This window comes from Danio rerio, chromosome 3 (genome assembly GCF_049306965.1).
Source record: "Danio rerio strain Tuebingen ecotype United States chromosome 3, GRCz12tu, whole genome shotgun sequence".
NCBI classification, from domain to species: domain Eukaryota; kingdom Metazoa; phylum Chordata; class Actinopteri; order Cypriniformes; family Danionidae; genus Danio; species Danio rerio.
The window spans coordinates 6,516,299-6,530,000 of NC_133178.1; the positions used below are offsets into that span (position 1 = coordinate 6,516,299).

At 35.7% G+C, this 13,702-nt stretch overlaps 1 protein-coding gene across 2 annotated transcripts in view; it reads left to right on the forward strand.

Annotated features, from left to right (window-relative positions):
• hook2 (hook microtubule-tethering protein 2) overlaps positions 1 to 13,702 on the forward strand; it is a 53,850-nt gene that overhangs the window by 18,457 nt on the left and 21,691 nt on the right. For both annotated transcript variants that reach the window (NM_001423849.1, XM_068216264.1), the window contains exons 8-13: positions 1,141 to 1,221; positions 5,966 to 6,129; positions 8,610 to 8,750; positions 8,918 to 9,119; positions 13,201 to 13,311; positions 13,382 to 13,463. In NM_001423849.1, coding sequence (NP_001410778.1) covers positions 1,141 to 1,221; positions 5,966 to 6,129; positions 8,610 to 8,750; positions 8,918 to 9,119; positions 13,201 to 13,311; positions 13,382 to 13,463 — 781 coding nt within the window. The remainder of the gene's footprint in view (positions 1 to 1,140; positions 1,222 to 5,965; positions 6,130 to 8,609; positions 8,751 to 8,917; positions 9,120 to 13,200; positions 13,312 to 13,381; positions 13,464 to 13,702) is intronic.

Sequence of the window (13,702 nt, forward strand, 5' to 3'; positions counted from 1 at the left end):
TGCAATATGAACATTTTCCCAAATCCTGCAGCCCTAGTTTCTTACCGTAGATATATACATTAGATGTCGCCTACCCTGTTGTTGTCTATTGGAAGGAATGCGTCAATAGAGCCGCCATCTTGCTACAGGGTAGCGCTCCTTTGAAATGAATGCGGGACCAAGGTTCAGTGAAGGACTGTGGCCATCCAAAGCCAGAGATATACACATATACACATATATCTGTGATCGGGAGTTTTCCTGGATGTTAGTATGTAAATTTTTTTTTTTAATTACGAAAATTATAATTTTACATCACTTTTCTGCATTGATGGATCAGTGACCGCACGGGCATTCCTGACAAAAAGCTTGTGTTTGTGTGTACAGAAATGTACTATCCACCCTCCCTGGTAAATTTGATCTAATCATGTCCTGAAACACAGCTCCTCTCCTGCTTTCACTTCTCATACTGACGGAGGGAGCGACTCGTTTGTGAATGAATCTCCGTTATGAACGACTCCTTCACTGGCCGACAATAATACAAGTTTCTGGCAGCGCAACATCTCGTTGTCATATTTCTTTTGCATTGTTTGCTGATTTTATTTAACAAAACTAGCATAAGCCGAGTGTTTAGTGTGAGTGAGCTACTTTGACTTATAGTGAATGCAGTAAGAGACTGTATTATCATCAATAACGCTACCTGTTTAGCACAAAAACGTAAAAAACTTAATATTACCTATGAAATGTTCTGCCTTTGTGCTTTGTTTTCTTTGTTTGCTCGTTACTACACCCGTAGACAGCGCTAAAGTCCCGCATCTTCACGTAATAACACTGTCTTGACTAGTGCGGTTGAATGACATTTGTCTTGGGAGCACTGTACCAATGTGGCGGCGCTATTGACGCATGCTCAGGGTCCCTATGCGATGTCTAGTGTATATTTCTATGGTTTCCTACAGTCAGTATTTAGTGAATATAGTAAAAGTTAAAGTCTCGCCAATGGTACTGGTTGAAACCTAAAGTGGTGATGAGGTCTACAAATGTACAGAAAAGGTCTTTAAAGGGGATTGAATTTCACTCTCTGATTTCTGCATGCACCCTGAGAAGTCAGACACGCTCGTGTTTTCTCCATGATCTTACAGTTTTGCTGGTCTCTTTGTTTCTCAGTCCAGGAAGTATTACTTTCTGAGTGAAGAGCCGGATGACAGAGACTCGACGTCGCAGCGCTGCCGAGAGCTCCAGCAGCAGGTGAATATTTAGCAGCGAATCAAACAGCAGAGATATAGAAACACTATGAGTGTGTGTGTGTGTGTGTGCGTGTTCAATTAATTCAAATTAAGTTTACTTGTTAGCTGTATTCACAATTCTCAATTTTTGATCCAAAGCAGCAGTGCAAAAAGTGAACGTTATTACATTACAGTCAAAATCAGAAAGTTAATGTGTGGTGTATAGGGTGGACAGGATATATAGTGTCCTATTTTATATATGTTATATTTTAATGGCGGCCGATGCAGGTGAATGTTCTGTGCTGGTTTTGCCGGATCTTAGTGCAACTTTTGATACTGTCGATCACTGCAGTTTAATTAAGAGGCTGCATTATCTTGTGGGCATCACTGGGTTGGTTAACCTCCTATCTTGCTGACAGGAGTTGCTCTGTGTCCATAGGAACTCGCATGTCAGACTCTGTTCCTCTGCCTTGTGGTGTGCCTCTAGGTTCTGTTCTAGGCCCTCTCCTTTTTAATTTATGAATGCTTCCTCTCAGCAAGATTATTAGTAGTTTTAAGGTATATCTTACCACTGCTATGCAGATGATGTATAATTACATTTTCTTTTAGCTTAGACGGGCTAGACCTGGGAATGGGCAAACTTGGTCCGGGAGGGCCGGTGTCCTGCACAGTAAACTCCAACTCTAATCAAACACACCTGCTTGTAGATTTCTAGTGCTCTTGAAGACACTGATTGGCATGTTCAGGTGCTTTCGACTAGTGTTGGAACAAAACTCTGCAGGGACACCGGCCCTCGAGGATCAAGTTCGCCCATCCCTGGGCTAGACAAACTGTCTCTCTTGCAGGATTGTTTAGTCTCCATTAACAAATCGATGGCAGATTTTCTTCAACTGAAATCCTAAAATTGCAGTGATATCGGAAATCTGGGTGTCATCTTTGATCGAGCTCAGTGCTTTAATAGCTGAATGTTAAGTCTGTTGTTCGTACATGCTTTTTTTCATCTGAGGAACATCGCAAAAATCAGAGATATTGTCAAAGGAAGAGATGGAGTTGCTTGTCCATGCCTGGCTCGCACTGGCCCGACAGTGGAAATGCAGCTAATGTCTAGAAATGGTGCTATATCAGGGCTCGAAATTGCGACCATTTTGGTCGCATATGCGCCCGAAATTTTATCTATGCGACCTTGAAATATATTTGGGAGCATTTCTGCGAGTGCTTAAAATTGTAGTGTGCGACGAATTTTTACTGCAAAATGTTCAGCACATGCGCGGATTCGGGAGGCATTCACGCAGAATGCATCTCTAAGCTCTTTGTTTGCACTTGAAACGCGAAACTCAGCGCTCAGGAATGGTTTAAAACATTTGTCATGTCAACTTGCTGCAATCCAAGTCCGTAATGCTTGCCCCACCTTCGCGCTCTTCTTATTGGCCAACCACTGCTCTAGCACTGAACGCGAATGATTGGTTAATATCAGCTGTCAATCACTCAGCGCCTTCTGGCTTCAGATGACAGAGATCTACTACCGCGAAAAATTGTAAAGCTCTGAAGATGAGAATGAAGGTAACATAACACTTGAAAGATTTTGTTTTAGAAACCATGGCATCTACAGTTACAAATAATGACACATCTTACTAGTTATACCGTTAACACGTTAATTCAAGCAGTGCGTGCAGGGCCGGTGAGCGCTCCGTGTATGCTTTGGTCACTCAGTTATGTTATAAAAATCTATTTTCTTGTGATAACGGGATTTTGTTGAGACATATTTTCCTCACGCTTGCATATAACGTTATATATGAATTTTTTTTTGCTTGTTAGTTTGATTAGTGTTGATTTCAAATACAATCAATATGTTTGTATAAAACTTGTAGTAACGGCGCTCATAATTGGTGGGTGCGACTAAATTTTGTCTGATGCGCCTAAATTTTTAAAGTTAGGAGCACCGGTGCTACCAAGCAAAAAGGTTAATTTCGAGCCCTATATATAAATAAACCCTACTTGCGTACTATATATACTGTATATATAAGGCCACACGAATACATTTTCATTTAAAAACACATTTTTCTCTCCGTTTCGGCCTTTTGTTCACACTGACAGTGTTTTTAGGAAACAAAAAATATATATATTTTTTAAATGATGGGAAACTGGTGTGTTTGACACACAGAAGTAAACAAACAGTGGAGGAAAAGTCAGGGCCGTTCACATATTGCATCTAAAAGCATGTGGAAAGTCACTTCACCAATTTCAATGCACTTTTTTTCACCACTTGTTGTTGCTAGTCTTCTTTTATATATATTTATACAGGGCTTTACATTAACACCGCCAACCGGCCAAATGCGGGTAGATTTCAGCTTTGGCGGGTTAGACAGCCGCTCCCACTAGCCACTTTGGCTGGTTGGAAATAATTTTTACATTGTAGGGTTCGACAATAAGGATGGCCCAAAGTGTAATCCTAGAATCACGAAGCAGCACGACTAACAAAAATAACTGTGTTCGTGCAAGCAAAAGCAGGTGATTACCTTATGAGAGGATGATAACTTGCGCGAAATAGGTCATGTGATGCGCGTGACTTAAAAAGCGTGCGCACTCCCGTTTAATTCCGCGAATTCCGCGAAACACCAGTGTGTAGAGGAGGCCGACTGGTGCGATCGGTTCTCTTTGAAATAGAATAGACAAAAATGCTTGTGCATGCACAGTCCTGCTGCTTTCAAGAGCTCAAGATTAAAAAAAAATATATACATCCTTTTGCATGCAACAGTAGTAACTGCTTTCGTTGTAATTATTCTTCGAATAGATTATTTACAGGCCTAATATTAATTGTGTGCACATGATCATCCTTTTAATATCGCACACGGTATGTTTTACCTGCTTTCTTTACTTGCAGTTATTTTTGTTAATATAGTTTAATTATCATCCTTTACGATAACATTGCTTTAATATGAGATCAACTCCCCATTTTTGTGTAGTAGCTGCTGATCTGGGACTTTTAGTCAGGACAGATTACGGTGCATATTTTAGATACATGACAATAGATCTTTTTAAACTTCAATTAAAAAAAAAAGTTTAGTTGAATAAAAAGTGCATGTATGCTGCGATATATTTGCTTGTTTTGACACATTTAAAATTTGTGGCAAATAAATAATTATTTCTTTTTGGTGTGGTCAGAGATAAATTTGGTAAATTCCAAATTTTGAGCCCTAAAAAGTCATGTGAAGTAAAAACTAATTGCATTGCGGCACAACCCATTTGCTCATGCACAATGAGCAAGCTCATACACAACACACACAAAACTTGAGTAGGCATGTGGACAACACAATGGGCTCTATTTTGACGGTCCATGCGCAGAGCGCAAAACGCAGGGCACAAACCCTTTCAGGGCTTGTCAGAACACACTTTTGCTAATTTAAGGACGGGAAAATCCGCTTTGCGCCGTGGCGCAGTCTAAAAGGGTTGAGTTTATTTTCTTAATGAGTTATAGGTGTGTTTTGAGAATAAACCCATTAGATTCTCATCTCCCATTCCCTTTAAGACCCAGCTGCGTTGCGCCAAGAGCGCATTCACTATTTACAGGACGCAAAGTAAGTCTAAGTGGAAAAAATGAGCATTTCACTAACAAACAGTTCACAGTTCTTTTAACAGAACACAGTTAAACAGAGCATCTACTACGTGAGAATGAGAGACAATGGATCTACTTTCACTTTCGCTCTTGGATAGGGAAACCTTTACGCACAGACATCAATGAGCCTATAAATAATTCATTGCGTTTGTTAAGCGCAAATATTCGTTTCAAAACTATTTCTAAATTCAGTTCTAATTTCCAGCAAACGAATAAATGAACAATAATAACAAAATGTGCTCAAACCTGAGTTATATCCTAAAACACATGCTGTGCCCCATATGGTCTAAAACCTGACAGGTGGGCAAATCTAAGCTTGTTTTTAATAAAACAAATATAAATATGGATATAATAAATAATACTGCTAATAATAATAACATTATACAAAAGCAAATTGTTATGAATGAACTGAAAAAGCCTCCCGAGATGAAGAAGACATAAAAGCAGTGGTTTTTCATATTTATGTAGGCTAGAAAATAATGTTTTGTAATATTTTAATCCTTTATATTTATATCCTATATATATTCTTATTATATCCTATATATATCCTTAATATTTAATTTTTTTCATATGTAAAGATATTTGCCTATTGCTCTCTTGTGCGTATTAAGCAGTGTGTAAGTGAGGCGCAACTCTGCGCCGGAGTTTAGACCGGGTTTGTTTTGGTCTAATGAAAAATATATTATAGTTTCTCAAAATAGCAACGCGCCAGCGGTCCGCCTCAGAACGCCTTCCTTTTTAGACCAGAACGCCTATGGGCGCACATATGAGTGCTAATGCATTTGCTATTTAAACAGCGTAACGCAACGCCTCAAAACCACTCTTGCGCCAAGCTGAAACTACCAAAAGACTATTGCACTGCGCCTTGCGAAACATTGCGCCGGGTGTATGATAGAGCCCTTCATCTAAATTACATAATTTTAGCATGTCAGTCAAATTTATGCATATAAAATATTTTTCCCACACAACGAAATTGTGGCTAGTGAAAAGTGTTGTTGGAAATCTACTAGCCACAGTGGCTGGTGATCAAAAACGTTAATGTCAAGCCCTGTATTTATACATAATATATAGTGTTCTTTTCTAAGTAAAAGATGGAAAAAAGTCTGTATGTATGATACATTTGAATGCTTATATTTACTTGTGTTTGTTTCAGCTGTCCGTCCTGATGGAGGAGAAGTCGTGTCTGCAGGTGGAGGTTCAGTCTCTGCGGGAGCGAGTGTCTCACTGCGAGCCGTCCGACGTCTCCTCCACCATCACCAACAAGAAGCTGCTGCTGCTGCAGAGTCAGATGGAGCAACTGCAGGAGGAGAACTACAGGTGTGAGCCTCCTCACGCAGCCCCACCACAGGGCCTACAGCCTTTCACAGCTCAGCTTTTCATGTCTCATACTTCTGTCTAATACTGTATTCATAATAGCTGTAATAGTATACAGTGTTTCCCAGTCATAGACTTTACCTGGGTTAAAACTTTAACCCATTAAAAAAAAAAAAAAAAAACTAGTGTATAACAGTGTCATAATAAATAAAAATATTGCTGAAAGTCACATGTAGTTAACTATTTATATGCTATGGGTAAAAGGTGTGCTTTCATTCAGGTAGTATATTTCAAGACTATAGGAAGGATAAAATTAGTAAAATTAATGCATAGAATAAAAATAAAATAAAATTAATGCAAATGTATTGTATACATTTATTGTTTGTATGAAATATGAATAATAAATGTAATATTTTCAGTATTTTAAAAACATATTTAATAGTACTATATTGATATTGGTGATATGAGGTATTAGCGTTGTTTCTGTAATATTGCAAATTAAATAATTATTCTTTTTCAGCCTAATGGAGTTTTGTATTTTTTGTGTAATATATATAATAATTATATTTTATAACTTTAAATTAGGTGATATCATTTTAATAGTATGAAATTCATAAGAGAAATATAAATTTTTATCCTTCATTAAATTACATTTATTATTTTTATTATTATTAGTATTATTATATTATTATATTAATATTATTATTAATATTATTATTATTAATATTAATAATAATAATACTAATAATAATAATCATAGTATTAATAATAATAGTTTTATTATTATTATTATTATTATTATTATTATTATTATTAATACGAATATTCGTTTTTTTATCTCTATTAAATCTTTAATATTAAATATAATAAATATTTTAGCAGTATTTTTAGTTATTAATAGCAGTATATTAATATAAGTTATGTGATGTATTTATTTCTGTAATGCATTACAATATATATATATATATATATATATATATATATATATATATATATATATATATATATATATATATATATATATATATATATATATTCATTGTTTCTGTAATATCATGAATTAAAAAATAATAGTTAACTAAAACAATTCAAGAACTAATGCAATTAAAAATATTTAAATATGGCAAAACAAAATGTAGTATGTTTTAGGTGATATTGTTTTAATAGTATCATTACATTTATTATTATTATTAATATGTACTTCGTCTGTATTAAATATCTTTAATATTAAATGTAATATTTTAATAGTATTTTAAATTATTAATAGCACTATTTTAATATTAGGTACATGATACATTTATTTCTGTAAATTATTACAATATATTTATTATATCTGTAATATTAATAATACATCAATGATTAATTACCTATAACAATTAAACTGGAATTAAAAAATATATTATGGCAAAACAAAGTATAGTATACTTTTGGTGATTGTTTCATTATTTAGTATCATTACATTTATTACTGTATTATTATTATTATTATTATTATTATTAACTAAAGTCGATTGCAATCATTTGCTTTCTGTCTGTATTGTTTTAAACTAAGGTAATTATATATCTGTATGTAATATAAATTATATTTTTGGATTACATTTAATGTGATATTATTTGCATATTTCGATAATGTTTTTGCTTTTATATAATAAGGTTATTTTTATATAATTAATTACAAATATTAATTGGCTTCTGGCTCAATTATTTTAAATGAAGACAATGTTACATTAGCTAATTAATATTAAAAATAAATAATAATGTTGAATAATATAAATAATTAAAAATGAATACAAATAATTTACATGCAATTAATGATGTTTCATTAGTTTGATATTAATTCAATTTCTGTATAACAAATAATTAAATATATTTAAATATACCTCTAATAATAATAAATTAATTATAATAATAAAATATTAATATAATAATAATAATAATAATATTACATTATTAGTAATATAATAGTAATAATAATAATAATAACAATAATGAATGATGATGATGATGAATAATTAATAACTAACAATAATAATATTATAATTATTATTGTTATTTTTATTATATTTTATTATTTTTATTATATTTAATTATTTATTATTATCAATATAATTATTCTATTAATATTTTTAAAATATTATTATCATTTTTGTTGTTGTTGTTATTAATAATGATTATTATTAATATAATAATAATAATTATTAATATTGTTATTGTTATTATTATTATTATTATTATGTTAATCATAATTTATTAATGTTGTTGTTGTTGTTATTATATTAATAAAAATGTATTATCATTATTATTATCTTCATTACTGTTATTATCATTATTATATTAATTAATGTAGTATTATAACTATTATTATTATTATTGTTATTGTTGTTGTATTTAAATGTATTTCTAATAATAATGTCACATTACAAATGTTTGATGTAGTGTTTCAGCTCGACTGAGGTGTGTATATGTGTGTGTGTGTGTGTTGAGGCTGGAGAACAGTCGAGATGATCTGCGTGTGCGAGCTGAAGTTCTGGAGCGAGAGGTGATGGACCTGCAGATCAGAAACGAAGATCTGACCAGCCTCGCTCAGGAGGCCCAGGCCCTCAAAGACGAGATGGACATCCTGAGGTCACACACACGCGTAGTTTCACACAAACGCACCGCCACAAACATCATTCTCGCACAAATACACACAAACAAACATACACATATAGTTTCACACACACACACACACACACACACACACACACATGCTCACGCTCTCAGGTGTCGGGCTGACGTGTGTGTGTTTTCAGGCACTCTTCTGACCGTGTGAGCCGTCTGGAGGCGATGGTGGAGACGTACAAGCGTAAGCTGGAGGATCTGGGAGACCTGCGGCGCCAGGTGCGTCTGCTGGAGGAGAGGAACCACGTCTACATGCAGCGCACCTGCGAACTGGAGGAGGAGCAGCGCAGAGCCACCGCCATCCGCTCGCAGCTCGACTCCTACAAGAGACAGGTCAGACTTAAACACCATCAGTCAGCAAATCCTCATGATCATCCCGCTCTGTTCAACTGCTACATCTAGGGTTGTGCCGATAGACGAGAGTATCGTGTATCGATGACAGGCAAAGATATCGCCGAGAGCTGAAACCTATGACGATTTTAAAGACGATATTTAGCTCGTTTTGCATTAATGTAGACCTATTACATGTTTTAAGTGCATTATTGAATAAAATAAATCGTATTATTTTTAAACATCATCATTAATAATGAATTAACTACAAATATTTTGACAGCTTCAGCTGTTCACATCAATATCACCTGACTGACACATTTTACATTTTACATTTACATTTAGTCATTTAGCAGACGCTTTTATCCAAAGCGACTTACAAATGAGGACAAGGAAGCAATTTACACAACTAAGAGCAACAATGAATAAGTGAATTTAAAGCAATTTTCAGGTCTGTAAAGTCTAAGAAGGGACGTTTTTTTTTTTTTTTTTTTTGTACAGATAGTGTGATATTCAGAGAGGCAATTGCAGATTAGGAAGTGAAGTGAAGACTAAATAGTTGAGTTTTTAGTCGTTTCTTGAAGACAGCGAGTGACTCTGCTGTTCTGATGCATTTAGGTAGTTTATTCCACCAACTGGGCAGATTGAACGCGAGAGTTCGCGAAAGTGATTTCTTCCCTCTTTGGGATGGAACCACGAGGCGACGTTCATTCACAGAACGCAAGTTTCTGGAGGGCACATAGATCTGCAGAAGTGAGAGCAGGTAAGAAGGAGCAAGGCCAGAAGTCACTTTGTAGGCAAACATCAGAGCTTTGAATTTGATGCGGGCAGCAACTGGCAGCCAGTGCAAACGGATGAGCAGCGGAGTGACATGTGCTCGTTTAGGTTCATTGAAGACCACTCGTGCTGCTGCATTCTGGAGCAGCTGAAGAGGCTTGATAAAATTAGCTGGAAGCCCAGCTAGTAGAGAGTTGCAGTAATCCAGTTTGGAAAGAACAAGAGCTTGAACAAGGAGTTGAGCTGCATGTTCAGATAAGAAGGGTCGGATCTTTCTGATGTTATAGAGTGCGAATCTGCACGATCAAGCAGTTCTAGAGATGTGGTCAGAGAAGTTTAGTTGGTCATCAATCATTACTTTTGGACAAAAATGTATCATTTCGATTGCTCTTTTGCGCTCTCTCTCTCTCTGGCTGTTTCTCAATACCAAGTACGCAAAGTTCGGAGTTGCGTTCTTGGAAGTTCAGACTTGCCAAGTTCAGACTTGGAAGAACGAACTCCCGAGGACGCGAGGAGACTTCTTCAAATGGAACGGCAGTGTACTTTATAACGTAACTTACCTCACCATGGATTCATCAGTTTCACTCTACATTAACAATAAAATGATTTAATTAATATTATATTAATATTATGAATCTACATTTTTGATTTAAGAAAATGTACACATTTAATCATATACATGTAAATTAAAATAAGTTATTATACACTGACACGTGTCTTTGATTATCAGATTTATTAAACTACAATGGTAATTATACACACAATAAGAAATAAAGACATACAGGATAAGAAATAAAGATTACATCAAGCAATTTGGTAAACAAGGACAAACCTTGTACAACACGGTAACATAATTAAAGACAATTATAAAAGGTAACAGAATAATACTGCCAAAATATTACACCTGAGAACAAATAATATTATCTCATAGGCTCCCATTCCGGCGTGATTCCTGCTCTGATTGGCTGCTGGTCTCGAAGACCTGTTTAAAAAGGGTTTGGAGAGCTCATTTGTGCTGCGAAGGTTGCTGGGAGTAGAGTTTCTGGATTTCCCTTACTCCTCCAGCCGACGACCAACATTCAATCATCTTGTTACCATTGTTCATAAGTTCAAACTTCTTTTGAGCTTGTAGGGGTGGCCTGCCTATTTATTTGATTACTTTTGACTATGTTTATGTTTAGGGAGGAAGGTAAGCTTCCTGTATTTTTCTTTAAATATTTATAGGTAATTTAGTTCATTCCCCAGAGATTGGTTGCGGCTGGAAGGGTATCCGCTGCGTAAAAACTTGCTGGATAAGTTGGCGGTTCATTCCGCTGTGGCAACCCCGGATTTATAAATGAACTAAGCCAACAAGAAAATGAATGAATGAATGAATGAATGAATTTAGTTCATTTACTTTATAGATTCTTCTGTTTGTTATTTTGCCACGTTAATTTAAAATGACTACTTTTTTCTATAATAAATCTATTTAATTACTTTCAACTGAGTGTCTGAGTTTGGTTGTCAACCGGAGGAGATATTTTGCATTAAGTTTTTGTTTTGTTTGGGAAATCCACCACCCCAACACATTTGTTTTTTTCCGTTTATTATGCCCATGTTGTTTTCCCCTAGACTTGGGGCGTATTATCAATAAAAGAAAACATGTTCAAACATTAAAACAAGTTAAAAATCCAAATACAGAGACACTAATACTCTTAATAAAAAGCTTGACCAAAAAGATGTGTCTTTAAATGCTTTTTAAAAAGTTCTCAGTGCTATCGGGAGAGAGTTCCAGAGCCGTGGGGCCACCACACAAAAGGCACGGTCACCTTTAGTCTTAAGACGAGTTCTGGGAATGGCTAAAAGATCTTTGCTAGATGACCTCAGAGACCAGCTACATGAGTGACTGCGTAAAATATTTTGAATATACAGGGAGGCTTGTACATGCAGAGCTCTATATGTAATGACCAGAATCTTAAAATTGACTCTAAAACTAATAGGAAGCCACTGAAGTACCTTAAGCATTGGCGACTCCTAGAGGCCATTATGTTAAATTGCACACTACAAAGTATCTTTGAGCTGAAAAATGGCAGTTGTAAGGGACGGGATCATCTGCATGTCTAGCAGGTATATAAGGTTTCATATCATACAGTTGACCAGCCAAACATTAAATCGCAATTTGCAGCGATCGCCGGTTTTCCCAATGTAATCGGAGCGATTGACTTCGCAGATTGCTATAAAGGTGCTATCTGAAGACGAATATGCACACGTGAATCAGAAACATTTCCATTCAATAAATGTGCAAATAATATGTGATGCTCAAATGTGCTTAACATAATGCACACACTCGTTAATGATTCCTACTTGTCTTCTTCATGATGAAGAGTAGGCAAAATCTGAAATGTAGTGGGGGAAAAATGTCATGCGCTTTATGAGCTACGCCACCCGCACTGCTGAAGTTTGCTCAACTATCACTGTATTAGGTCATTCCAACGAGGTGTCCAACGAGACCCCGCTGCGTTACCGCGTCAGCTAAACTCCCCCACTCTATTTTTTTCTTTTGTTATTAATTCCGAAGGACAAACTTGCAAATAACACCTGTTTTCTCCAGTCTACCTGGCGCACCTCCAATTTACATTCTGTTCAAAGTTTCTCTTTTTGCTTGCTTTTGCCATTGCTTCTTTGTTTGGTTTTGCCAAAGTAGAGTCATTAGCATATTCATACATTTCACGTTAATTCAGAATATGCGTGGGATTCCACGTACGCACATTTACAGTTTCATACATCAGATTTTTTTTACTGCGTACGCACATTTACAGCTTTGTGCAATGTTTTAGTATGATTTCAATGCAAGTCTTCATACATGAGGCCCCTGGTAAAATTGTATTAAAATCGCAATGTGTATCGCAGAACAAAAAATAACCGCAATGTTAGATTTTTTCAATATCGTGCAGCCCTAGTGCATAATTTACACATAAATGCTAATTTTTTTCTGTAACAATTGCTGACAATAAAAATTGTGATCTTATGATTTGTCTGAATGATTTATAATGATAATAATAGTGTTTAATATTATTTTAAAGGAAATACTTAAATATTCATAATGGAATACAAGTTTCACCGGAGGATGAATAAGTCTGGCTTCAACTTCATGTGCTAAATTTAAAGTATGATTATGATTATTTTTGTGAGATTTACTTGAATGTTTTTAATGCATGTTTGCAGCAATGAAAATTGAGTGTAATTTATGATATAGTTGTTCAGAGAGCATCTTCAGTCGAATCCAATAAGCAAATAAATGATGAGTGCGGTTGTGTGTGCACCTCAGGCTCATGAGATGAGCGCTAAACACTCAGCGGAGGCCATGAAGGCGGAAAAATGGCAGTTTGAGTACAAGAACCTCAACGACAAATACGAGACCCTGCTGAAGGAGCGAGAGGTACGAAACCAACACTTACTGTGATAAGAACTGTGCTGAACACTCTCTGACAGTACTGTGTGTGTTACAGAAGCTCATTTCTGAACGAGACACACTGAGAGAGACGACTGAAGAGCTGAGGTGTGCTCAAGTCCAGCAGCAGTGTTTAACAGGTCTCTCACACACACAAGCTACACCCCTCGCTCCTCCTCCAATCAGCTGTCTCCCTAAGAATCACAAGCCCCGCCTCCTCTTTTCTCTTCTCCAGTCAGCTCTCTGGTTAGAAAACACAAGCAACATCCTCTTTCACTCCTCCAATCAGCTTTCTCCCTAAGAAATATTGGTCCCACCCCCACACTCCTATTCCAATCAGCTTTTCCCTTAAGAAACACAAACCCCACCTTCTTTTACA